This window comes from Gavialis gangeticus, unplaced genomic scaffold (genome assembly GCF_001723915.1).
Source record: "Gavialis gangeticus isolate Ggan-Ray unplaced genomic scaffold, GavGan_comp1, whole genome shotgun sequence".
NCBI classification, from domain to species: domain Eukaryota; kingdom Metazoa; phylum Chordata; order Crocodylia; family Gavialidae; genus Gavialis; species Gavialis gangeticus.
This window is the reverse complement of record NW_017729025.1, coordinates 146,064,969-146,090,120: the sequence shown is the minus strand read 5'-3', so window position 1 is coordinate 146,090,120 and position 25,152 is coordinate 146,064,969. Positions and strand designations below refer to the sequence as shown.

Genomic DNA, 25,152 nt, shown 5'->3' with positions numbered 1-25,152 from the left:
TACAGTACTTACTGTAAATTTGGTGGAATTATTTGGAATTTGCTTTAACAAAAAAATAAAAATAAAAATCATCTCCTGCCTCTAAACCAGAACATTTGAGAAACTTTTTTGAATATTGGAGGAAAGTACAAGATTCCCAGGGGAATACACTTGTAGCCTCTACTTCCCCTGTGTAGAATGGAGTTTATTTTCTACCTAGGAAGACTTATACAATTTTTGGATTCTCCTCAGCCTGGTGAAGAGTGTACATGCCCAAAAGCTTGCAAAGAAAGGAATTGTTTTTCTGCTATTTAGTTGGTAAAAGATATTGCCTCTGACCCAAGAGCTTTGAGTTGCTCTATGAGATAACACTTGAGAACAAATTTGGAATAAATTTTAAATTTAAAAACAGAGATGAGTAGAAGATACTGAGATTTGTGTTATGCAGAATTCTAGGGAAAAAAGAGGGGTGAATGATTATATAGAGATGAAGAAGCATGAAAGCTTAACATTTGACAGAAATGTAAAGGGACTGTCAAAGACTGAAAGGAAGAGAGAGAAAACAACACAAGACTGCTGTGGACTTTGACTTGAGTTAAGGTGGCACTGTTGATGGAAGATAGATATCTGTCTTTATTATTTAGGGGATTGGATGTAACTTTATTTGTCAAATATGTGTTTTTGATAAATTGGAGTTATTAATAAAGTTAATAAAAGGGGGGAAGGAGTGAGACTTACTGCACATCAGGTTGATTTAACATGATTAGCTTATCTGTCTACTTTCTTCCTCAGTAAGTTGAAGCTAAGCCATGATAACCTAGCAATTGTTTTATTCAGGGTTAAACTGTCCAGTTTAGCTTCCACTTACCACAGGATACTGCAGACAAACAAATGCTAGAGTGGATCAGGTGATATGAGGTAAATCCTTCCTCTTTTTAAATCAGTGGAATTGTTTAATCTGTTCATATTCTCCATATCTTACTTTAAGACTTTTCTAGTAACTGAGGATGTAACACAGTAGATGTTATCCTTAAATGGAAATGCTGTCTCATATTGGTGTAATACTTGGTGGACTTAAACATATACAAATTTAAAATATTGCATCAAAAGTTTTGTCCTCATTTGCAAAATGTCATGCATCACATTTTCCCAAAGAACCTTGTCTGCCTATGTCCTTAGACCAACATGGCTACAACCAACAACCCTAATGCATTTCTTTAATGCATTTCAAGGCAAGCATTTCAGCACACTTCAAATGAACAAGCAACGAAACAGCAGCTCAGTAAAAGAGGCCTACAATAACCCAGGAAGGGTATGCACATAAAGGAAACCATTCTGATTGCTAGTTAAAGCTGCTAGGAGTCTCTGCACAGCAAAATATGAATATGCTTTTGTGGTCTATGCATTTACATCAAATGAAGTTAAATTCCACATTTATTTAAGAATGTATGCAGCATTGCGTTGAAAAGAATCAGCACATATATTTGCTGTAAACCATTTTGTTCCACCCATTTTATACTGTAAAAAGCTATTATGACAAAAAATATTAAAGCGTATCCATACATTTGGTTTAACCTGTAATAGAATGGGTCAGAACTGATCAGACCCGTAGTGGCCAACAAGGTAGCAATGTAAATGTAAAGCAAAATATTGGCTTTTGACACAGGAGTTGATAACTGTTTACATAAACTGCTAACTGTATCCTAATGTCAAATGTCCTAGATAAGAAAGAAAAAAGCAATATAGCTCTTAAAACAGTTCTTTGTACTCTAAAGAGCTGGCTTCAGCTTTGGCATTCATTGCCTGGAATACTTATTAGTGCATACTTCAGTGCTGTCTATCTTAGACTGAATTTATTGTTTTAATCCACTCCAATCCTTTTTCAACATATGCATCACAAGATCATCTACTTGGTCCCAAATTCAGGAAAGTATTTATGCATGTACTTAAGTGCTTTCTTGGACCTTACTGCATACATATTATCCTCCTAAGGCTCTGTGTTAATCTTTGTTTAGGAAGATAGCAGTTCAAAAGTCTCCTGTGAGGAACAGAACACTTCAAGAATTTCTTTCCCTTTCAAAAAGTAAAATAAACTTGCCTAAAAACACAGGCAACTTGACGGCTTAATTATGTAACCAAACATATATTTTGCCTATTTTTACTCTGCCAATTTATCTGTCAGTGCATACATACACTTCTTGATACTCTGCTAATTTATCTCTAAGTGCGTACACATACACACACACATCTTCTTAAAAGAGGACAATGTTGAAAGTTGCAATAAGAAAAAAAAGAAAGCTCAGCTGTGCTTGAATTTGCACTCAAAGCAGAACAAAGACACACCTTCAGATCAGGTGCAGATAGACCTGTTGCTGTATGTAAACTTATTGTGAAGTTATCCATTCAAGATATCCATTCAAGAGAATGTTGTGATTTAAGCCCTGCAATTAAAGGAAGTGAATATTAAACACTGAGACTAGAGACAGAAGTTACACGTAAACTGCGTTAAGTGATTAGAAACTGGTTTAAATATGTAACAGAACAGAAGCTCAGTGCATGTAAACCAGTTTCAAAATGACTGACACTGGTTTAAGATGAACCTAGTTGAATGTAGAATCAGCCTTAACTGATTTGGATCAAACTGGTTTATGAAAGTTCTGTCCCAGACCCCTTCCTGGTTCAAGTTGAATCACAGTCTTCCAGCATCCCAGGGTGCTTTGCAACCCCGGGCTGGGCTGGGCTGGGCTGGGCTGTCTGCTCAAGCAGAGCAAGCCTGGCCCTGCCCCTCTGCTCCCTAGCCAGAGCCATGAGGATTGGCTAACAAGGGGGTGGGGGTAGGAAACCCAGCTCTCCACTCGAGTGGCAAACCCTGAACTTTCCCGCTAGCTAGAGTAACAAATTAGACTCATTACTCACATTCAGAGAAAATAGTTCACTGTATCTTATGTTCCATCCAGCTAAACGTTTTCCCTTTAAATATTCTCCCCCTCAAAGGTATTCCCTTCTACAGTGTTACTTAGTCTTTTCTCTGCCCTCATTCATCTCTTTTGCAGCAGGTTTCCTCTTTCCTGTTCTGTCTCAGCTCTCTGTCTCTATTGTCACTTGAACTGGCATCAAACAGTCAGATCACAGTGCCTTGTGTCTGCCCACAGAGGCAGAGTGTGAGAAGCAGCTTTGGTTCTTTGGGTAGATGTGATATCTTTTATTAGACCAACTGAATAGTTTGAAAAATTGTTCTTTGCAAGCTTTCAGGCACAAATATCCTTTTTCAGGCATAGAGTCTGCTGGTGCTTGTGTGCTGTCCTGGGTAGAATAGAAGGCAATATGCAAAATGCAGGTCTGTGAAAAAGCAAATGCATGGCAGTGAGGATCAGAGGAAATGGGGAGACAGTGGGTGTGAGACAGGTAGGTGGGGGGAAGGGGGAATATTGACCTGGTGACAGAGTATAGCTGGTAAAGTGCAGACAGGTTATCTGGGGTTATCAGATGGCAGCGTTCCCCTACGTTAAAGGGACAGGCACGTTGCAAAGGCTCCAGCCCCTCAGCAGCATCAAGTCTACCAAAGCACATGCACACAGCTGAGAGCAAGGGTGTGGTCATGCCTGGGGCCAGGGCCAGTGCACTGAGCTGGGGAAGTGGGGTTTAAAACTCCTCCATGGTTCTGGACCCCAGCCAGGGTTTGCTTGTGGGGGGCAGTCCCAGGATTTGCAATGAAACGAAGTATGGATGAAGAGATGGGGAACAAGGTAAGAACCCTGAAGGATCACCATAGAAAACTAAAGTAGGGGATGAATTGGATCCACCAAAAGATGTGCTGAAGAAGCTGTTGGGGAGAGAGGCTACAGGAGAAACAGGAAAGGACAGTAATGAAAGCCAGGGAGACCAGTATTTAGAAAATGGAGTCAAACTTGTAGAATCATCGAGGAGGATGATAAGGAAGGCATACCAGTGTGATATTTGACAAGGAAGAAGTAATTGGGACCTTCTGAGAACAGTTTCAGTGGAGTATAAATAATAGGGCTGTGCGAAGCTTCGGTCCCTGATTTGATTCAATGGAGATTTGGCCCGATTCAGTGGCCGAATCTCTGAATCCGAATTGAATCAGAGGACCCTTTAATCTTTCTGAATCAAATCAAATCTCTCCAAATTGATTTTTAGGGTTTCAGAAAGATTTGAAGATTCAGACATAGACACAGCTTTAAAAGTTTTTTCTACATACCTCTAGGTTACAGGCCGCTTGTGAATGTTGGGAAGCATTGTCCCACAGAAATGCAGGGGGAGGGGGGTCCCCAGCACACTTGGCAGCAGACCCGGAAATGGACCAGAAGCACTTCTGGTCCACTTCTGGGTCTGCCAGGGAGCACCCTGGGGGGCTCCCCCATGCCCCAGCTTGGCGACTGGTGCCTTCTGGCTCTGAGGGGGGCACCTAGGGTCCCCCCATGGCCGATTGCTGAGCTGGGGTGGGGGAGCCCAGTGTGCTTCCTGGTGGACCCAGAAGTGGACTGGAAGTGCTTCTGGGTTCACTGCTAAGCACATTGGGGGGGGGGGGCTGCAGTCCTGTGGGATGACCCCAGGATCACAGCATTCACAAGCCATGCTGGTACCTTGAGGTATGTAGAAAAAACATTTAAAGCTGTGTCTATGACTGAATCCCTGATCCTCTGAATCAACATTGAATCTTTAGATTTGGATTTGGCCAAATCAAATCAGGGACAGTGATCCAAATCAACGAATTGATCACTATCTGTCATTCAGGCCAAATCTGAATCTGAATTGAATAGGGCCCACGTTGCACACTGCTAATAAACAATAGAAGGTTGGTAAATCTAAGATTAGAGCTAAGATTACAGGTGAGAACCTCCAGACCATGCATTCTGTAAAGTGAGGGAAAGACATGTGGAGTCGAAGGTTAATTTTTTAAGATGGGGAGCCTAAAGCATCCAATAACTGCGTAAGAGTGTGATGTTTGCAGTAAGAAGGAGTGTTTGTGATGTGATCATTGTGCTGGGGCCAGAGTACAATGTAAGGTGAAGAAGAGGAGTAAAGGAGGAGATGAGAGGAGGCACAAGGGGCATCAACTAATAGGATAGAAGATCATCATTGGGCAAAAAGAGGGGCTAGTAGAAAAGAGCAATTTCTGACAGGAAGAAAGAGAAAATTGAAGGTAGGGAAGAAAGATGAGCTGAGTGTAGGTGACAGGTAACATCATAATGGATGTTCATTTGGAAGAAATAAGTGAGATGTATAGTGTGAAGTGGAGACAGGAGTATTCATGATATGTAGTCTACAGCATCAAACCATCATAAAATGCTTTGCTATGAAGAACTTATCTTAAGAGATATAGGTATACTGAATTCATTACTGGGAAGCATTCAATTTGTGAGTAATTAAAATGCATTCAATTTTCTGCACTTAACTTGCTAGGGAACAACTAGGCCATATAATACATTGCTTGAACTGGTTTGTGCTTTGAAGCCATGGAAAGAATTGGAATTCTCATACCAGAATTCTTAGCCCTATCCGGTTAATTTCTCCACCATATCAGCTCATAAAGCTTTCTCTGTTATTTTACAGTAACACAGCATGTTCTTCAACTATTATGTCTCAAAAGTAAGCTTAGATGTTTGGGAGAAATTTGTCAAAAGGATTATTGATTGAATCTGTAAACTTATATCTGAAATTTTGCTCAGGTGAATAATTTGTTGCCACCCTAAAAGACTTCTGAATGCAGATTTAAAACCTGCTTCTACAGTATTTTCAGCACACGTATATCTCTGTACACTTCAGTACTACACTTCAGTTTTAATAAACTAGTCATGCATAAAAGTTCCTCATATGCCCAAATAAGTTTTTGCAAAATCAGGGATTTAGAATTGCAAGTTTGGTTCTTGACAGGCCATTACAATTGGAACAGGATGAATACAGAAGAGGAGGACTATGACTATGTAACACACCCAATTTGCTAACTATGATCTAAATGAACATTTCACTTTATTAAATGGCTGTTGTAAATAAGCTGCTGATTATCTCACATTCACATTGTCACTGTTTTAAGCTTTAATTATTAGAACTATGATGGGCTAGATTTACCCTGGAATTTAAGTTCCCACTGAATTTTTTTAAAGTACTTGAGTGCCTAATTCCTAACCTAACTAGTTAGGCAGCTTTGTAATTCCCAGTAAACATTTACTTGCAACTTTAGAGCTAAGTACAGGCAGTCAAAAAGCCCAAGGCTGAATTGATTCAGTCTTTGCAGGTTAGTCTAAGCTGCAGAGATTAAACTGAGAAACAACTGGACAGACATTCACTTTCCATTCAGGAAATGCAGCCACATGCCTTTAATGGCTGAGGCCAGAAGCCAGGGGGCGCTATAGCATGAATTTCTGGCACATAGCCAGGATGGGCTGTGTGTTCACTTCCTCTTCCTGCTGGCCCCAGAGTCTCTGTGATTTGCAGTCCAGAATTGCAGCATCAGGACACTGCAAGGTTGCACATCACTTCTTCCTGCTGCCAGGTGCCTCTGGGATTTGTAGTTCACAGCCTCAGGCAGCAGTAAGTTTCAGTAAGTTTAGCAGCAGGGCAGCTCTATACTTGGGGGATGGTGGATTTAACGGTCCCTCCCTGACCCCAGACCTCAGCCAGGGTTTGCTGGGTGGGGGAGAGGTGGGGGAGCAGCCCCTGCCTTTCCCCCTCTCCCTTTCCCCTTAAACCCTTCTTTGCTCAAACAGACAGCACAGCAGAGCACATCTCAGGGCTGGAAACATTGTTGAGATGCTGGGGGACTATAAATTAGCTTGAACCAGGAAGGGGTCTGGGACAGGCATTTCATAAAATGGTTTGACCCAAATCCGTTAAGTCTGATATTGCATTCAACCAGGCTTATTTTAAACCAGTGTCAGGCAGTTTGAAACTGGTTTATGTGCACTGAGCTTGTGTTCTGTTACAGGCTTAAACCAGTTTCTGATGACTTGAACCAGTTTATGTGTAACTTCTGTCCTTAGCCTAGGTGCCTTATGAAAATGTGGTCTATTGGGCCCAAGTGCTGCGATTGGAGATCTGGATCTGAACTTTTTCAGACACTATTTTGAGGGTGTTTAGAACTTGGAGTTGACCTTGCATTGTCAGAGATTAGACCAGTGATTACATTTTTGGTACTGAAACTTGATTTCCCTAAAATCTGATTGTTTGTAGATCCAAGGTTTTAGTTTGAACTTATCCCTAATAAATTTTATGATGATTTTTTTATACGAGCTCCAAAACCTCCTGAAGTATTTTTTGTTACACAAATGTTTAATTTTTTTAGCCAACTGATTTGAGTTTCACTTCCCTTGAATATATTAAATATAACATTACAAAATATACCCATTTTACAAAACTATCTCAAAAGACCACAGTTGCTATAGGCTGGATAATCTCTGAGGCTGAACCACATCTGGGTCTGTGTGTGTACTTCAACTATCTCTGCATGGACCTTCTGTTATGACTGGCTTCTTTGGGCAATGCAATGACAGACAGTAACAAATGCTAATGTACATTACCCTGCACGATGCTTTTAGAATATGTTAAGGTATTTTCTACTACTTTTCAGAGAGATGTAAGTGAACATCTCTCTTCTTTTTAGCAATTTCTTTTTCTAGGTTGGAACCTTTTCAGGAAAGCACATTAACAGGTGTTTAACTATTTTAATCAACCAAGATGGACTATAGCACAGTAAGCTTTCCTGAATGGGGGCCAATAAAGGGATAAAGGTTTGCTTACAACTAGTGAGCATTGTATACTTGGAATGAGTTATATTAGAATAAGCCATTTTTTTTCACTTTATCTTTCTTATTCTTCTCCTTTTCAAGTGCCCTTTCTCAAGCATTAGGTCAGCTGGTTAAAGTTTCCTTATTCCCCAGAGGATAGTTTTGTTGGTGCAGAGGCTTAACTTGAAGTGGCATTTTACTTCCATGCTGGCCCATTTTTACTTTTCACCACCTGATTATACCTAGAAATGAATGTATGTGAGTGGGGGCTGAGCCCCTCCCTGACCACACTTACCACATGAAGTCTCTTTGCATTGATATTTCAATCCAATTTATTTTAGGTTGTTTTTCCTTGGGTAAAGGGCCTCTGGTCAGAGGAAAGGACCCAATGAAATGCAAAATAAACACCAGGATACATAAAGGCCAGAAAATAAAATAAATGAGTTGTCCTTGTATTTTCTTTGTCCTGTTACAAATGTATTTGGAGAAAATATTGTTAATTTGTTAGTATTCATTCTCCTTTTGCCTGATTTAAGTAGTTTATAACCTCCTGGTTAGACGACAGGGTGCTAGTTAGAGCTTTCCCAGTGAAATATGGTCTGACATTCAAAACCAGAGGCCTACATTTGCCAGGTCTTTCTTTATAAAAGAGATCCTAATCTCAACAAGATAAACTGCTTAAATAAAAGTTGATGAAAGAACAGTCCGAATAGTGGATTATGCTTTAACTATTTTACAATACCCTACATTAGGACAATCCTTTACTTGTATCCTAAGGGAAGCTAGTCCAACAGCTGAGGTTTTAGATGGTTTCAGGATTGTATTGACTTCAAATTTTTTTTTTACCATGTTAATTTCTATACAGATCATATGTATTAGTTTTCATTTTGTACATGGAAGAAATTATGGGGAAAGGGTTAAGAGCAAGTTTGTTCTTCATCTGTTTTAAATCCATAAATGTAGCCCCTGTGTTGTTTCTAGGTTTCGGATTACTCTGTGATTTATAGGGAAAGGCTGTTCTCCACAAGTTAAAATCCCATGTGTTTCTCCACCATTGTAAAACAACAAATCTTTGAGAATGCTTCCAGTTGTAAAAGTTGCAGTTTTGAGTTAAATTTTGAACTGTCTTTTGTGCTCATGATAGTATTGAAGCGAATACTATAAAGGGAAGTAAAAGTCTCTGTGTTCCAATCCTATCCAACAAAGACTTGGAACACGGAGACTTTTAATCACAGATTCTATAAACTGAAGCAAAACCCTTTGTTTTTTATGCTGCTTTATTTTTGAGGAGACTCTCACTAAAAAGTGCAGCTGTAAGCACATGCTTATATATCACTCTGTATAAATTGCATTCAAAACCCTGATAGAGACAGTGGGCCAATATTTGGGTTGACCTAGCCACCTGTGGAATCCTGCTGACCTCCGACATTACGTAAGGTGTAAAGTGAGAGAGATTTTGTTTTCTGTATGTGGTTTCTCCACCTCTCTTCCCCCACTTCGACTCCCCAAGATAGATAAGTACTTACAGCCATGAAATAGCACATGAGTTCACAGACTAGGGCTTTAGTGGAGTTGCATCCACTTTCCTTTTTCTGTGCTTAAATAGGAGAAGTGTTGAATCTTCATTTTATAATACAAAATGGAGAAAGCTGAAAACCACTGAAATACTTTATTGGTATTTTTTTTCCTAGTAGATGTGGCCATTCAAGATGATGATCATTTCCTTTTAGAGAGATTTTTATTTTTCTCCTTTAACTTCTGTCACTGTAACAGCAAAGCTGGTTTATTTTATCGGTTGTAACTGTGCATAGTTTCATTTGTCCAGAACTTCTGGGATATGATCTGTTTTTCAGCTGCTTTGCCTAGTCAGAGTGGCAGAAAGCAGCAAAATGTACCAGGGAATCTGGCCCCAAACCAGTGACTGACTTGTGTGAAGTAAGACGTCTCTTTGCCTTTCCATTTGCCACTATTTAAAATGTATATATTATTTGGTGGAAAAAAGAAAATTGAAGGAGGCTCTGGCTGGAGCCATTATGTGCAATTTAATAAGTGGTGATATGCAGCATTGTTTTGATCTGCCATGAATCCCCAGTGAGAGCTGCTGATTTAATAAAGATTTCTTTCTTTTGTCTTGAAGCAAGAAAGGTTAACTAAGATTTTACTGAAAGTAGCATTGTATGACGAGTCTAAATTCCCAAGTGGGACGCAGTGTGTTAAATAATATGGTAAAAATAAACTACACTGCACGCTGCAATATCAAACGTCAGAGGCCTCTTAACAAGCCTTTTTCATGGGGAGAAGATCAGTATTGCTTTGTGCACTTGGTTTCAGTTGTTAATGTATACAGTGCATATCTGAGAGTTATTTTCAGCTGTGCAACTGAAGTTTTAAACAAAAATGCTCCTGGAAATCTCTGAGGCAAATTTAGCAAAAAGCCAGTTCATGGTGTAAGCTGCAGGTTGGGTACATATAAATAGTGGAGTAGTGTAACTTATACCAGCTTGACATTCAAAGGCAGCAGCCATGGTGATAAATGGAGAAGGAACATTAATCAAAAAGGACAAAATATGGGCATGGAAGAGAGTGTTACTTCCTTTTATACTGGTGCCTGTAATTTTACTTTCCCTGATGCTCACTTTCTATTCCCTTAGGGTAAGTACAGATGGACAAAAAGCCTGAGGCTGAATCAGTTCAGTCTTCTCATGTTAATCTAAACTGTGTAGATTGAGCCAATGAGCAAATGAACAGACATTCACTTTTGATTCCAGAAATGCCGCCACATGCCTGCAGTGGCTCAGGCCAGAAGTCGAGGGGCTCTAGAGCACATCTCCCTGCTTGGCTGGAGTAGATAGCTTGGGGACGACCTGAATCTCCGAAGCTCTCCAAATCTTTTCCAAATCAATTTGGAGAGTTTCAAATTTATTCAGACCTTTTTATTGGTCTCCCAATTCAATTCGGGCCAAATCTCCTCTGAATTGAATCAGCACCTGAAGCTTCACATAGCCCTAGCGTTCAACCCCTGTGGTTCTAGAGCTGCACTGACAAGCCAGTGAACTCAAAGAGCTCAATATGCATGTGTCCACAGTTGAAGTAGAGGTGCAACAGCATGTTCCATATCCTCTAGATCCACTCATGCTGTATGACTGCTGTCACCAGATTTCCAGGCCAAATGTTAATAGTGAAGGCCACAGTCTCTACAAGTATAATGAGGTAGAAAGCCCACTGAAATCACTGATGTTCCATCCATTTAATCTCAACAGTTTGGTTCCTTGCTGTATGTGACTTTAACTAGTATTTTCATCTTGTCAGAACTGAAATAGTCGTATGTTCTTCATTGTACATAAAAGATCTAATGTAGGAACAGCAAATAAGCTAGGCTAATTTTAACATGCTACTTATTAATTATTGGTAGGCTGTTTTAAAAAGGTTCATTTTATGTGAAAGAAACTTCAATACATTTTACTGAAGTGTCTTTCACATATTATGAAACTTTTAAGTATCACTTGGTGCTTTCAGCTTGATTTTGAAATATTTTACATTCTAAATTTAATGTTTTGGACATTACTGAGCAATGAGGGACCTCAGCAATGAGTCTGAAAGAGGACCTCTGTTTTGTTTAGCAAGGAGGCAATGAATTGCAGCCAAAGAACTTTAGGGTGGGTTGTGATGTAGAGGGACATTTGAGGGGCAAAAGTGGTGGGGGGAGTGATGTGGGGAGCAGAGTGAAAAGCCTGTGGTTGAGAACATTTATCAGAATAATTTATTTTATGCAAGCCTTTGCCCAACTTTTGAATAGCCTCAGACTTGAAACTTGAACATTCAACTCCTAAAATAACTGGCACTTGATTTTTTAACATAATCAGCACCAGGTCCCCAGGACCCAGTCCCAAGATGCAAGGGGAGGAGGGGGCAACGTTGGGTCTCTAGGGCCTATTCCAAAGTGGGAGGGGTAGTGCCAGGCCCTGGGAACTAATGCCAGCATGCAGGCCAGGGAGGGGGCAGTGCCAGTCCCCAAGCCCCAATCCTGGCAAGCAGGGCTCAGTCTAGCCAGTGGACTGGCCGCACACCATTCACCTGGGCCAAAAGGTTGAGCACCACTGGTCTAATCAAACTAACTCATTTCTAACATCAGCTGCTCACAATAAACTAGGCATATACAAACTACTCACCTGGAATTCTTCACAGAAATAATGTTAGTGATTATGTTGAATTAATTGGAATTTAGATGAATACTTATATTGGACAAAACTAAAAGCTGGTCACAGGTAATTTACAGATAAAAAGCCAAATTAGGTACATGCAATATTCATAACAGAATTAGTTGTCCAGCTTTAATTACTAAGAAGACCTTTAAATTATTGTAACTGAAAGAATTAAAAAATCAATTACTTGTCACCACTTGCGCTCTTTATTTATTTTCTGCATCTAACTGAGTGTGGCTATCAGGGAACGAATAGACTAATCAGTTTAATTGTGTTTATAGTCAGTTTCTAATCACAGATTACCAGGCGGCTAGGATGTTTGGGTTACAAATGCTAGAAAGGAATGCTGTTCCTATAAAAATAAACAGTTTCTACAAGTCTGAAAATATTATGAAAACACTTCTATTAATGTTAAGCTTGGCAGAGGTTGTTTTCACCAAACCTGATTTTTGGATCCATACTGTCCTAATAGTGTCATTGTATTTTTGTTAGCACTTGAAGGCAGCTTTCAATAATACGTCCCCAAGATGTTTTTATGAATTGCTTATGGGTGAGGTTCTTTTGTCAAGAGCTCTTAGTAAACACATCATAAGAATGCTTACAGAAGTACATTGGAAGTAAACTTGGATTTCCAAGATCCAACACTGATCAAAAAAAAGAGAGAGAGAAAGAAAAGGAAGCTGGGTAGTATGTTTTCAATAGCCAATGACTCTGATTTCACTTTCTGATACTGTGGTCAATCATTTCCTGTTACATAGAATACATGTAGATGCAACATAATCCATTTCAACCCATAACATTTAAAACATTACTCCATAATGAGAGACTTCATGGATTATAATGGGCAGGGGATGACAGAATGTGTGAAAAGACAAGAATAACCTTGGCCTATAGCAAATTCTATACCAAAAGCCTCTAGAGAACAAATGATGAAAGATTTCATTAGACTTCAGTGCACTAATGAAATGGCTTAATGTAGTTATTCTAAATCTCTTCCACCAGTTTCTGTTACAACGAACAATTTTCAGTGCCTATGTGGAAAATATATTCCAGTTCACTTGCAAAGTGTGTTATTAAAATCTGATGTGTTAAAGATAAAGTTCAAGTCTAAATAATGACTCGTGCCAAAAACTTCAAGCCAACCAACTACAGCCTTCATTCTCAGTACTTTAGCTGTGTCTTAAGTCAGAAATCCAAGAAGACTGCAGAGAATTTAAATATGCTTGAAAACTGAGCTTGACTTCAGCTCTGCTAGATTTATTGAAAAATGAGTATTTTGTACAAGATATTATAAATCTGCGACTCTCCTGCTAATGTTGAAGTCTCAAAGAAAACTAATTCTGAATAGACAATGTTGACCTTTAAACTCAGATAATATCAGTCTCTGTGTACCTTGGAAAGGCTGTGGCAAACATTGTGGTTCTGATACTGAAAGGTTTTACAAGTGAACAAAAATACAGACAATATCAATAGGAAATCAGCACCACCTTTTCTTTCAGTGCTTTAATATCTACCTTAATACTAAATCATTATATTGGAAAACTTTCCTGAAGCAAGCAAATGAATGGATATTGAATGCAGTTATTAAAGGATTTATTTAAAAATGAAGATTTTTTTTAAAGATGGTATTTGCTGCCACTGGAATTTGTTGTACCACTTTTATGAGCAAAATCTAATATTGGAGAATATTGTAGGCAAGATGTACACAGATCCTGAAGACAATGACACAAATCAACAAGAGGCAGGAAATCCAAAGTTTAGGCTGGTGATCCATCCCATAGCCTACAGTTATGAAAAAACAAACATAGGAATGACATTGACGTGAGCTAAGGATGGATTGTGGACTTCAAATTTGGAATTTCCTGCTTTTTTTTCTGGGTGTATATGGCGATCAGAATATTTTAAATAGACATAATAGGGAAAGGAAATCTTTTCTGAAATGTTGAAAATTACATACATTGTACCAATTTATTGAGATATTCTTTCTGAAAGCTAGTTACCATAGGTCTGTAGTTAACTGTGATTCATTAAGCATGCAGTGAATTATGGATCACTGAATTCAGCATGTGAATTTTGCATATTGTAATTAGGATAAAGTTATTCCTAATGGTCAATTAAAAAACACTAAATAATTCCCTAGCAAGTGATTTTAAAAACAAAATAACGCTTTCCATGCTATAAACTGACGATATTTTTTTTTCCTTTTTGAAAATATGGTATTTTCTTCTTGGAGTACATCCATCCCCAACTTTCTATACATGCTCAGTTCATTTAGGTGCAACTTTTTAACCATAATTCATCTTGAGATTCTAAGATCCTGAATCTGCAGCAAGTTGCCTGCACCTATGAAATTTAATTCGGTTCACCATGACCCTTTGTGAACATAGGACTGCAAGCTAGGATATACCTTCATAAATGCATTAAAATGTTAGGGAATGCCTTTCTAAAAAGAATCACTGAGGTCAAATATGCAAATGGACCTATATATTATCTGTTGGGTATTTATAAAATGTTTATGAATATAAATAAAAACCCTTTTTTGTAGGTGTCAGAATATAAATGGTCTTGGTTTGTGTTAATCCATTGGGCCTCCTGACCCAGTATTGATGTCAGCTACCAAGGGATTATAATACCCTACCCCAGTCAATGCAGAAGCATAATTCCCATTGACATAGGGTTTCACTGCCTATTCCAGAGCTCCATTCCGTGAATTAAAGCCCACTGGAAATCTCATGCAATCTGTGCACTGTCTTTGTGAGCGTAAGAATGTACATTATTGAATGCAGCTGTGCTTCCACTACATTTAAAGGATTACAGTCAAATTGACATGACTGAATCTGGTGTAACTTGTTATTCATCAACTATTTGTCAAGGCATTTAGTGGGTAAACTGATTCTGATCTATCACAGCAAAATGCACACATGGTTTTCCCTGATAAGCATAAATCCTTTTAAAGAATAACAAGTGTGCCTGTTGTGCACTTGCTTTCCAGTATCATATTCCCTGCATATAGATGTTGTGTAAATTGTCAGCTCTGTTCAGACATGGATGAACTATTCATTTGTTTTGTTTTGTTTTTTAAATATGCAGAGTTGTAACATGCCTTACATAACAGGGAAAAAAAGAGAAGAATCAGTCTGGCATAGAATACTGGACCATTTTATTGTTATATTCTTTTAACTTTTTCATTTATTTAAGCTACCACTGTGCCCTTGGATACACATACCTAGAGTAAGTTAATCTATGCAGGGGGTATAAATAATCTGAGGCTGAATCCTGCCATGTATTTAGCTCTGCATATGTGAGTAGTCCCCAGGAAAATTCAATCTGGTCAGCTACAGTCTATGAAATTATTCAGATCCAGAAAAGTAACACAGGTGAATAAAGGATAGTTGGTTGTAGCTGTGTTGGTCTAAGGCAGGGGTGGGCAAAACAGCAGCAGATCGCAGCTCTTCCCTGGCTCCTTGCAGTGGTGACAACATAGTTCGGAACCAGGGCAGAGCCATGGCCCGCTGCCTGCACAGCCCTGCCTGGGGCAGGCAGGCTGCAGATCACGGCCCTGCCCTGGCTCTGTACCATGCTGTCACCGCCGCAAGATTGCAGCTGGGCTTCAAAGCAGCTCCCCGCCCTGCTGCATGCCCTGCCAGCAGGGGTGGCACTGGGGGAAGGGGCTTGGGGGGGCTATAGCCACCCCAAAATTCCCCGTAGCTCCCCATAGTCACCCCTCCCAGTAGTGCCGCCACCATCACTGCCTGCCCTGCACTAAAGTAAACTAAAAGTTTACCTGACTTCTCTTCAGCAAGATGCAACTGAGATGTTACTTGAAGCTCAGTCTGGATTTTACAGACATAACATCCTCTTCAGCTTGTTTTAAGATAATGTGTCAACTGTGTCCACTGGTTATTGGGCAAAAACAAATGCAAGTCTCTTCAGCGATGGCCATGTGTTTCCTAATAGTGCCACACAACACCTAACCTTAATGCATGGCTTTCTGTAAATATCTTAATGAAAGGCAAGTGTGTGTGTGTGTGTGTGTGTGTGTGTTGTTTGTTACTGGCTTGCAAAAAATATTAAATAACTCTGAATCTTTTTTCAATCTTGCCTTTCCTGCTCTCTGACCTACCCATGGTATATTCATTAATTAACTCTTTGCCAAAGCTGGCTAAATCCAATCCCATAACATCGGAAGGCTAGAATTTTAAGTCTACCCCACTTCCTTTAGAGACTAAAATGAAATTAGAAGGCTTTCAAAAGCGTACAGCCCCCAGTAGCGGCTACTACTCATCATCACATAATCCCAGCCCTAGCATAAGGTAGTCATGGTGTTCAGGGGAGTCCCACTTTGTCACTGGCCTGAGGAACCACGCAGCTGTGGACAGTCGCATGGCAGATCTGATCTCTGCAACCCCACATCGCCTGTGAACCTTTTGCACAAGATGTGAGGAAGGAGGTAAAATTACTTCTGTTTTCTGTCCATGGGGAATTTCCCTTGCATAAAAAGAGTTCTCCATCAGCCATTTCCAGCCCACTTGCAGAACCTGGCCCACAGGCAGTGAAGGAATGTTGCTACCTATATCAAGAAGCACTTTCAAAATTTTTCATTGCTCCTTGTGCCCTGAGATGTATTAATGAAAACCCTACTTTGAGAATGATAAAGGGTTGTATGGCTAGGTGGCAGATGTGCAATTCTAAGAGGACCTAATGCATTATAGACATGATAATACACCAGCTGTCTGTCTAGAGATCAGAGATGTGTCGCAAATGGTCATACAAACAAATTGTACCAGTTAATGTTTAAACTCAGAATTTACTAAAGTTACTAGTTTGCACAAAAGATCAAACAAGTGTGTATCATAACCTTGGCTACTAATTAAATTCCTTATTCCCTTCTTTCATTACAGAAGTATTTAATTTCTGGGAATAAGCAGAGCCTTGTATGCAGAATTAACATTGTCAGTATTAGCAATAAAAAGTGGTGGGTGAATTGGCAGGGGGGCTTGGGTGCAGGGGGCGGTGCTGTTGGAGTCCTGGTGTGAAGAATAAGGTGGAGGGAAAAGATTGATTGAAGTGGTTGCTTTGGAAAACCATCTAGTATCATGTAATGGAGATCCACAATGGATACTTTATTATTCTAATTGATGACTGTCTCATTTATGAGATAAATTATCTTAGAGAAGCTTGATGATTCCATTGACATTATTGGCAGTTGTGTGTACATGTCTAAAATCTAACATGCTTGAAGAGAAGATCCCAAATTAAATCAAGTACAAAACAAAATCACACCAAAGTATTTTACTGCCATTGTTTTTTCATATAATTTTTTTGGCTACTAATATGTTTATAGTACAGTTCAGACTTTCACACCTATGCTTATTTAATATCAAGGTAAAAATCACGCGACCAGTGGCACTTAAATGAAACCTAACAAGTAGAGTTAAAAAACAATGACTTTCTGATTAAGCAGGAATTGCAAGGCACATAGATGCCAAAATAATGACCTGAAGGATGGATATGTAAGACAACATAAGATTTATTCACTTTCAGTTAGGTACATCCATTCCCTGGGAGTTATCCCAATGAAACTTCTGTTCCAGCTGAGAGGACTGCACTTCTGTTCCTATTCTCTTGAACCATGTTCCCCCCTGGAATGAGCAAAGTCATCTGCACCTGTATAAAACTTCACTGAGAGAGACTAACAGGGTATCAGAAAGGAGCAAGGGTCTGCATATGCAGACAGATCCAGCTGCAGAAATATACCCCAAAAGCATGGTTTTCAAAGGTTAATGTCTTGGTATCTAGCTAAATAAAAGCTCCTTACCTCACGTAACAGGGTTGTTGGTTGTAGCTATGTTGGTCTAAGGACATAGGCAGACAAGGTTCTTTGGGTAGATGTGATAGCTTTTATTTAATTAGACCAAGTAAATAGTTGAGAAAATGTTCTTAGCAAGCAGGGACTTTTATCCAACTATTTAGTTGGTCTAATAAAAGCTATCACATCTACCCAAAAACCTTGCCTTACCTCACACAGTAACTTGTAGAGAAGACTTGCACCAGGACTTTAAAATAAATGATGTTCTCTGGTGTGTGGTACTCAAGCTTTTTGTACTCAAGTTACGCCTCCATCACTTTTGTGAAATGAGCACCCAATTCCAAAAACTAATATACATATTAGAAGTGCTTACCTTCTTACAGATGGACTAGGCAGTGGGCCTAGGAAAATGTTTAGGCAGGGACAAGTATGAGCCTGCATATATCTGCTTAGGTTATCTGATTTTCTCTTCGTACCTCACCCTTCAAAGGATTTGGCAGTATCCCAGGATGCCCCCACACCCTGCATGAGAATTGTTATATCTGAAACAGTGGAATTCTTCATTCTGATTTTTTTTAAATGAAAATGAGGCTGTTTTTGCAGGCAGAAAAGGATGTTGTTTTCCTCAAGGAATGCTGTTTTTTACTGAATGAGTTTACAAAAGTAGAACTATAATTGCCCACAAAGTAGTTTCATCATTTTCACAATGGAAAGCTTTGACCAGAGGAAACATGCCCCAAGGACATTTTTTAGATGCTCCAAGAAAAGTGCTTATGTGACTCAAGAGGTTTGGCTAATAGTGTTGAGTTGTACTATGCAAGAAACCCAAACATGCAAAGGATCTTTATGTGATGTTCCCATCTCATAAAGGATAGGAAGGCTGTCAACTCAATACAGTCAGGACAACACTGCACAGTAGCAGCTGAAGCCTGCATCAGTATAAGTAAATAATCATCATTGTTACCGATAATAAGTTACAAAGATAATGCTTTTGGAAAAATCTTAAGGAAGACCAACTCTGCTCTGTCTTCATTTGTTAGTTGCTACTAAAAGCATTGAACTCTTCTAGGAAGAAAATTCAATGATTTATTGTTAACTGATGTATTTTAAATGGAGAAGAAACTACATTAATTCCAATCAAATGGGCCTTTACAAGATTAAGATTGTTTGCCTTAAGAATGAATTAGCACACATAATCATCACTACAAGTCTTATTATAACTATAAGGAAAAGATTATCATTTTATAAATGTTTTTAAAAAATGAAAACTATACTGAAAAACCAGTTCCTAATGAATTATACAAGATAACAAAGTATAGTATTTAATACACTGTGTTTTGAAAATTAAATAGTTTACAGTAGTCAGTTATTGTGAACTACTCAGCAACAAACTTTTTCTTGATTCTGTTTCTGGTTAGTGGCTTTTTCCTGTTAAAGGCTATCTGGATTATTTTGGTTGTTCTTTATATTAATTTATGGTTTTGTTTTGGGACAACTGCTGGTGTATGAAACATTTACAACTATTGTAGTTATAAATGTATGTATTGTATTCATTCCCTTGCAGTTAATCACTCCAGAGTCCTTAAGAGAGAGAGAATTGAAGGATAAATCCATGCAAGTGGAGAAAAACTTTGCAAGGTGTTTGGGCAAAAATGTTATACAATAGGCTACAGCAGTGGAGCATTTGTAAATGGAACAGGGCATTGAAGTACATATGGAAACCTGAGAGACAATTCTCTAAAAGTTTGTCGCTGGGCTTTTTCGAAGGAAAGATAGCAAAAACAATGAGGGGCTGGGGGGGTGTTACCTGACATAGGAAGGGATTCATATGGTCACCACTTAACATTGTGAAGTACACTCAGTCTTAACATAAATCGTAAAGATTAAGTTCCAGGTTTTAACAGTCTCTCTTTTTTTTCATTTTCTTTTTGGCCAAAATAATGGTGTGTTGTGTCCACAGTGGGAATTGTTGCTTCTTGCATAAACATTCACTTGTTTCTGAAGCACTTACTGAAAGTTGTTATTGTTATTATCTGGCTGGAGATGCTCTCTTTCACCTGGCTCACCCTTCTCGTTTTTCCCACAGGCTGCGAGAACACCACCGTGCTGCCATTAAGGTGATACGTAGGATGCAGTATTTTGTGGCAAAGAAAAAATTTCAGGTGAGTTGTGAATAGAGGGTGAGTTTTCTAAAAAAAACCCTTTTATTCATCGAGTTTATTGTTCCTTTTATAAGCTTAAGAAAAGGGAGACTAGCACAATTCATTTTAGTAATTGTGAGTTACACCCACTATTCTCTTCTTCCTTGAATAAGGTGGTTGTTTAGCAGCAGGTTAGTCAACTGTGGACACACTGGGAATAGGCTAAACTCCTGAAATGCAGCCTGAATTAAAATGTTATTTTCTGCTAATGGACTTGACCTTTCACCTTCTGTTATCTTCGTCTCCCTCTTGCAATGCAAACATTCTCGCATGTCTTCATTAATTCTGAGTTGTATGTTACTGTCATGCTGACTCAGTGGTTTTAGAGATTAAAATACTACTTTAACCTTGTTTCTATCTCATATTCAATGTTAATGAAGTCCTGATAAGAAGCTGGATGGAAATTGGTTAGCATACTGGAAGGTTTCTGCTTCCTTTCCCTTGCCCCATCTGCACAGGTAGGAAACTCTCTTCAGAGTTCGTAACATAATGTTTTCTCTACTCCAGGAACCCATATGAACACATTTCCCCCTTATCATGTCACTAGCTGGCATTGAGGAATTGATAACATTTAAGTGCAGCTCATTAGCTTTTGCATGGTCTACTTAAAAAATTGCACCTGCACTATTTTCAAAGGTGTGTGTTTTTTAAATCTGTTTAGAGATAACTCAGTGGAAATCTCTGTCAATACTCTAATTGATTGAAACTATACATATATCAATGTAGCTTGCATTGACAGTTTCCTAATGCAAGGAAATGGGTTTGGTGTTTTTACATTCCACTGACACTTTTGCAAATCTCCTTTAATATGGGCCCAGATCCTGAGATGTTATAAATTAACTCTCTTAAATGAACTTCCTAGTCTAATTAATTAATGACTAATCCATTTAAATTACTAATAAATCAAGAGTTCAAGCCTATTGACACAAAAAGTAGAAATAACAAAAGTGCCCAAGAGAGTTAAGCACATAAATAAAGGTTCAGTAACCTTCAGGAGCAGCTGGTCCAAATAATGCCATTCGTTTCATGGTGAGCCAACATTTCCAGGTCAGCCATTGCTATGTCTATGAATCCCCTTTTGCTGCAGAAGCCCCGCCCCACGGCTGATATCTGGGCTTCACTGCCTGGATAAATTTACTCCATTGGTTGGATCCAGCCAGTGGGTCGTAGGTTGCCAATCCCTAATATAAATCCATTTTCAAAAGTGACTTAAGCATTAGAATTAATAATCCATCCTTTATTTTTATTTTTATCCATTTGGTATGTAATGAGTGCGTGATTATCTTTCCTGTAAATATTTGAAAGAGAGAAGACATTATTGGAAAATAGAGAGAAGTGGGTCAACAATTGTTAGGGACTCTTACAATACCATTATAGTGAGATTTTCCTCTCTTACAACCACAAAACCTGAGTTCTGGTTTCACCTCTGAGATTTATAAGCATGATAGAGTTTTGTTAGCACTCTACCTCCCAGCTTTACCCAACAATTACCCATGTGCCTGATGTGTTGGGCCAGAAAGGCAGCCTGTTCTGGCTCCAGGGATATGCCTCTTACTGTTCCTATATACAAACTACCTACATTTGGCCAATTTTATATAAAACTGTTTATCCTTATTCTAAAATGTGATTGTGATCCCTTGGTCTGAACTAATTACTGGAGCATTGCTCTCAAATTTGGGTACAAAATATTTGCCACATTAATGCAGTTACTAGGAAACAATAGTTCCATGCATTATATATATCTCCCAAGTGGGACTTGTCAAAAACAGATTTTACAAACACCTGAACACTGTGTGCAACATTATCACCTGGCAAATAAACTCAATTCCCATGTGGCAGATGACTTGATAGAAGCTGAGAGAGCTTTTGACTGAATAGAATGGGACTATTTACTTCATACTTAAAATTTACTTGTACTTGGTACCACTTTACTAATCTGGCTTTTCAGTTCTGTTGTATGTGGTCTCATTTCCAGAGAAACATGGAGTAGGCCATCTACCCAAATCTCATTACTGGAATGCCTCTTATTTCTCCCCAACATTTTAAATTATCCTTGAACTATTAGTATTTCCTGTTCACAATGAACTAGAAGATCTGCATCTATGCCTACATGTAATATACCTGTAGACCTGTCCTGTGTCCTGTGTGCTGTGCTGTGTGCTGTCCTGTGTCCTGTGTGCTAATGATAAGATTTCTTTTCTGACAGAGGCAGAATCCTCCTATAATATTTTCTGGATGTTAGCTAAAGTTTCTGAATAATTTCTGATCACACTGTTAGGAGTGGATTTTCAAAAAAGCTCAAAGTAAAGATGAAAACTAAGGTAAAAAAATTAGAAGCTCTTAAGTGACTTACATCAAGTTCAAGGGAAATTTAATCAGTTGGGTTTTTGTGAAGACCTTTCCCTGAACTGGAAGAAAATAGATATTTGGCTTTCGGCTGTGTGTTTCAAATCTACTGTTTCCTTTTTCCGAAAGGGAGTAAACTGTTAAGTGCATAAGGGAGTAGTACATTGTTCTATGGTAAATACGTTTCAGATATTGACTGCACATTTTCTATTAGCTATTATAATTGCATGTCTAAATAAGTGCAATATTAAATTGTATACATTCTTAAAGGCTAATGGGGTAAAATTGCTTAGAATTAAGACAGGTATTCATAGCAACTGTTTCCACACAGAAAATTGGGCTTTTGTCAGAATGTATGAGTTTTTTTGTGAAAAGAGGCTGTTTGTTGCCAAATTTAGATTTGCATAGAAAATCTGAGTCCTGTAAAAATTTTTTAAAAAATCATCTGAGCATTATGAGAGTACTTGTGTATAAATTAAGCATGGTCATAAATGTTTGCAAGACCACTGCCTACAAATTTAAAGTGTTGGGGGTGGGGGGAGTGGAGAAAGAAACAGGTGCCTCCATTAACATTATTTTGAAAAAATGAGGAAATCCTTCATATTTATTTGAAATGGTTTCCAATTCAGAAGGGTTCTTAAACTACTTGGTAAACTCAGGATATATCTGCCTGCCTAACTTTGGGTGGATATATGATGTAGATAGATTGATCGATCAATCGTGTGTGTGTGTTTGTGTCTGATGATTGACAGATCTTTTAAAATTACATAAATGTAATTATAAATAAAATAGATAATTTTTTTAAAGACCTGTCAGTTATGAATGGTTGGACTGCTCAGGACAAGTGTCAGCCAGAGCCCAATTTCAAACACTTCCTGTTTAAAAATCATAGTTAGAAGCCAAACAGAAACTATATAGCAATTTTGAAGGTCTTAAATACTGCACTGGGAGCCACTTCATTTTTAACAATGCAGGAGTTTGTCTATTTTAATGATATTTTGGATTACAGTCTTTGTTTATAGGTTCCATAGTAGGCACCGCTATAATTCAATAGAAACTAATGACCTTTCCACTGATGTAATCAAACCATCCCACAGTGAGAATTTATTATTCTAAGAAAGTCGATAGGCTTATTTAAACTTGTGTAGGGGAGTGCAGCTTGCTTGGCGATATCTTTCTTTAGACAAACTATATGGTTGGGGGAAATGTCAGACAAGCTTTTGGGCATAAAATGTTCTTCAGCTGGTCTGAGGCAGAAACAGGCATAGCCTAAACTAAATACCAAATAAAAAAGTAGTAGGGTTAGAACTGTGCTGTAGCCATAATGGCCCAGGAAATATCTGAGAAGCAAGAAAGTTTATTTGTGAATGTGCAGTTGGACCAATAAAAAAAAATCACCAAATAAACCTTGCTCAGTTAAAACAATAACTTCTGGTTAACTTTGTTATATAAATGGAAATAGCCATTTAAAAAGGGGAATGTGAGCAGTAAACCTATGGAGCAAAGATGCATATGTAGTAAACAGCAATTGAACTACCAGTAGATAAGTATAATATGTAAAAGAATAAGACGTTACTAAAATTGTGTAGAAAAGATTTCATCCTTTATTCAAAGTCAGTACAAATCATATGCACCCCTTACATACAGTGCATTTGTCTGTAGGAAAGATTCTGTAGTATCAAGTGGAAAATTAAATGGGACTGAGCTTCTTGTTTATCTTGGGCTTTGTGCTCTCTTTATTGATGTAAATGAATCTCACACAATGGGAATAAATCAGCCATTTTTAGTACAAACCAATGTATTAACCATATAATTGACTTGAAAAGCAGAGTGTATGACCTAGGTATATTCTATGTAATGATTTCATGGATATAATGAAACACGTATATCCTTTTACAGTTATGACTACTTTTAAGCTCCTGAGTCCAAATGTATGTGTACTAGGCCCATGTGAAGCGGCAAGTATTCTCTTTGGATTCAGCTGATTTGGAGGACAGTGATTCAATTCACAGGTTAGAATCACTGTCCCAATTTGATTCGGCCAAATCAAATATGAAAGATTTGATGCTGCTTCGGAGAGTTGGGCTTAGATTAAACAGGCAGCTGACACAGCTGCCTCTGGCTGGTAAGTCTGTTGGGGTTGGGGGAGAGGGGAGGGAAGAGACGTTGGGGATGGAGGGATTGGGGCTGGGGCTGGGGCTGGGGCTGGGGCCGGGACAAGCTGCCCAGCTGGGGTGGGGCAGCGTGTTACTCGGGGAGGGCGAGCGGGGCGTGGGATACAGGCACAGCAGCACTCGGAGAGGGGAGCAGGGGCTGTGCCCTGCTGCCACTTGCTCAGCCGGTGTGGGGGGTGTGGAGGTTCGCTCCGGAGAGAAGGGGGAAAGTGGCAGCAGGGCATAGCCCCCACTCCCAGAGCTGCCATGCCCGCATCCCATGCCCTCCCACATGAGCTGGCAAGCGGCGGTAGAGCAGAGTCCCCGCTCCCAATGCTGATGCGGGCACAGGAGCTATGTCCTGATGCCGCTTGCTCCCTTCTGCCTGGAGTGAGCCGCACCTGCATCGTGCCTCCTCTTGCATGCTGGCTGGGCAAGCGGCAGCAGGGCAAAGCCCCCAATCCCAGCGCTGGCATGCCTGCATCAGCGCTGGGAGCAGGGACTCTATGTTGCCACCACTTGCCAGTCGGCATGGAAAGGCAAGTGTGGCAACACTGGGAGTGGGGGCTGTGCCCTGCTGCTGCTTGTCCCCTTCTGCCTGGAGCGAGCCATGCCTGCATCCTGCCCCCCTCCCCACCCCAGCTGGGCAAACAGCAGCAGGGCAGAGCCCCCACTCTGAGAAATGCTGCGCCCACATCCCACGCCCCCACGTCCCCC

The 25,152-nt window shown here is 39.3% G+C and overlaps 1 protein-coding gene and 1 long non-coding RNA gene across 2 annotated transcripts in view; one reads left to right on the top strand and one right to left on the bottom strand.

Moving 5' to 3' along the window:
* Window positions 1–3,184, bottom strand: part of LOC109299164 — a 12,418-nt gene extending 9,234 nt beyond the window's left edge. The window contains exons 1-2 of the long non-coding RNA XR_002097785.1: window positions 2,896–3,184; window positions 2,323–2,420 (exon numbers count right to left, since the gene is read on the bottom strand). This is a non-coding gene — a long non-coding RNA (uncharacterized LOC109299164). The remainder of the gene's footprint in view (window positions 1–2,322; window positions 2,421–2,895) is intronic.
* The window catches only part of KCNQ1 (potassium voltage-gated channel subfamily Q member 1), a gene marked incomplete at its 5' end in the record, with an annotated part of 669,633 nt that overhangs the window by 409,690 nt on the left and 234,791 nt on the right, over window positions 1–25,152 (top strand). The window contains one exon of the mRNA XM_019519725.1: window positions 19,822–19,897. Within this exon, the coding sequence (XP_019375270.1) occupies window positions 19,822–19,897 (76 nt within the window). The remainder of the gene's footprint in view (window positions 1–19,821; window positions 19,898–25,152) is intronic.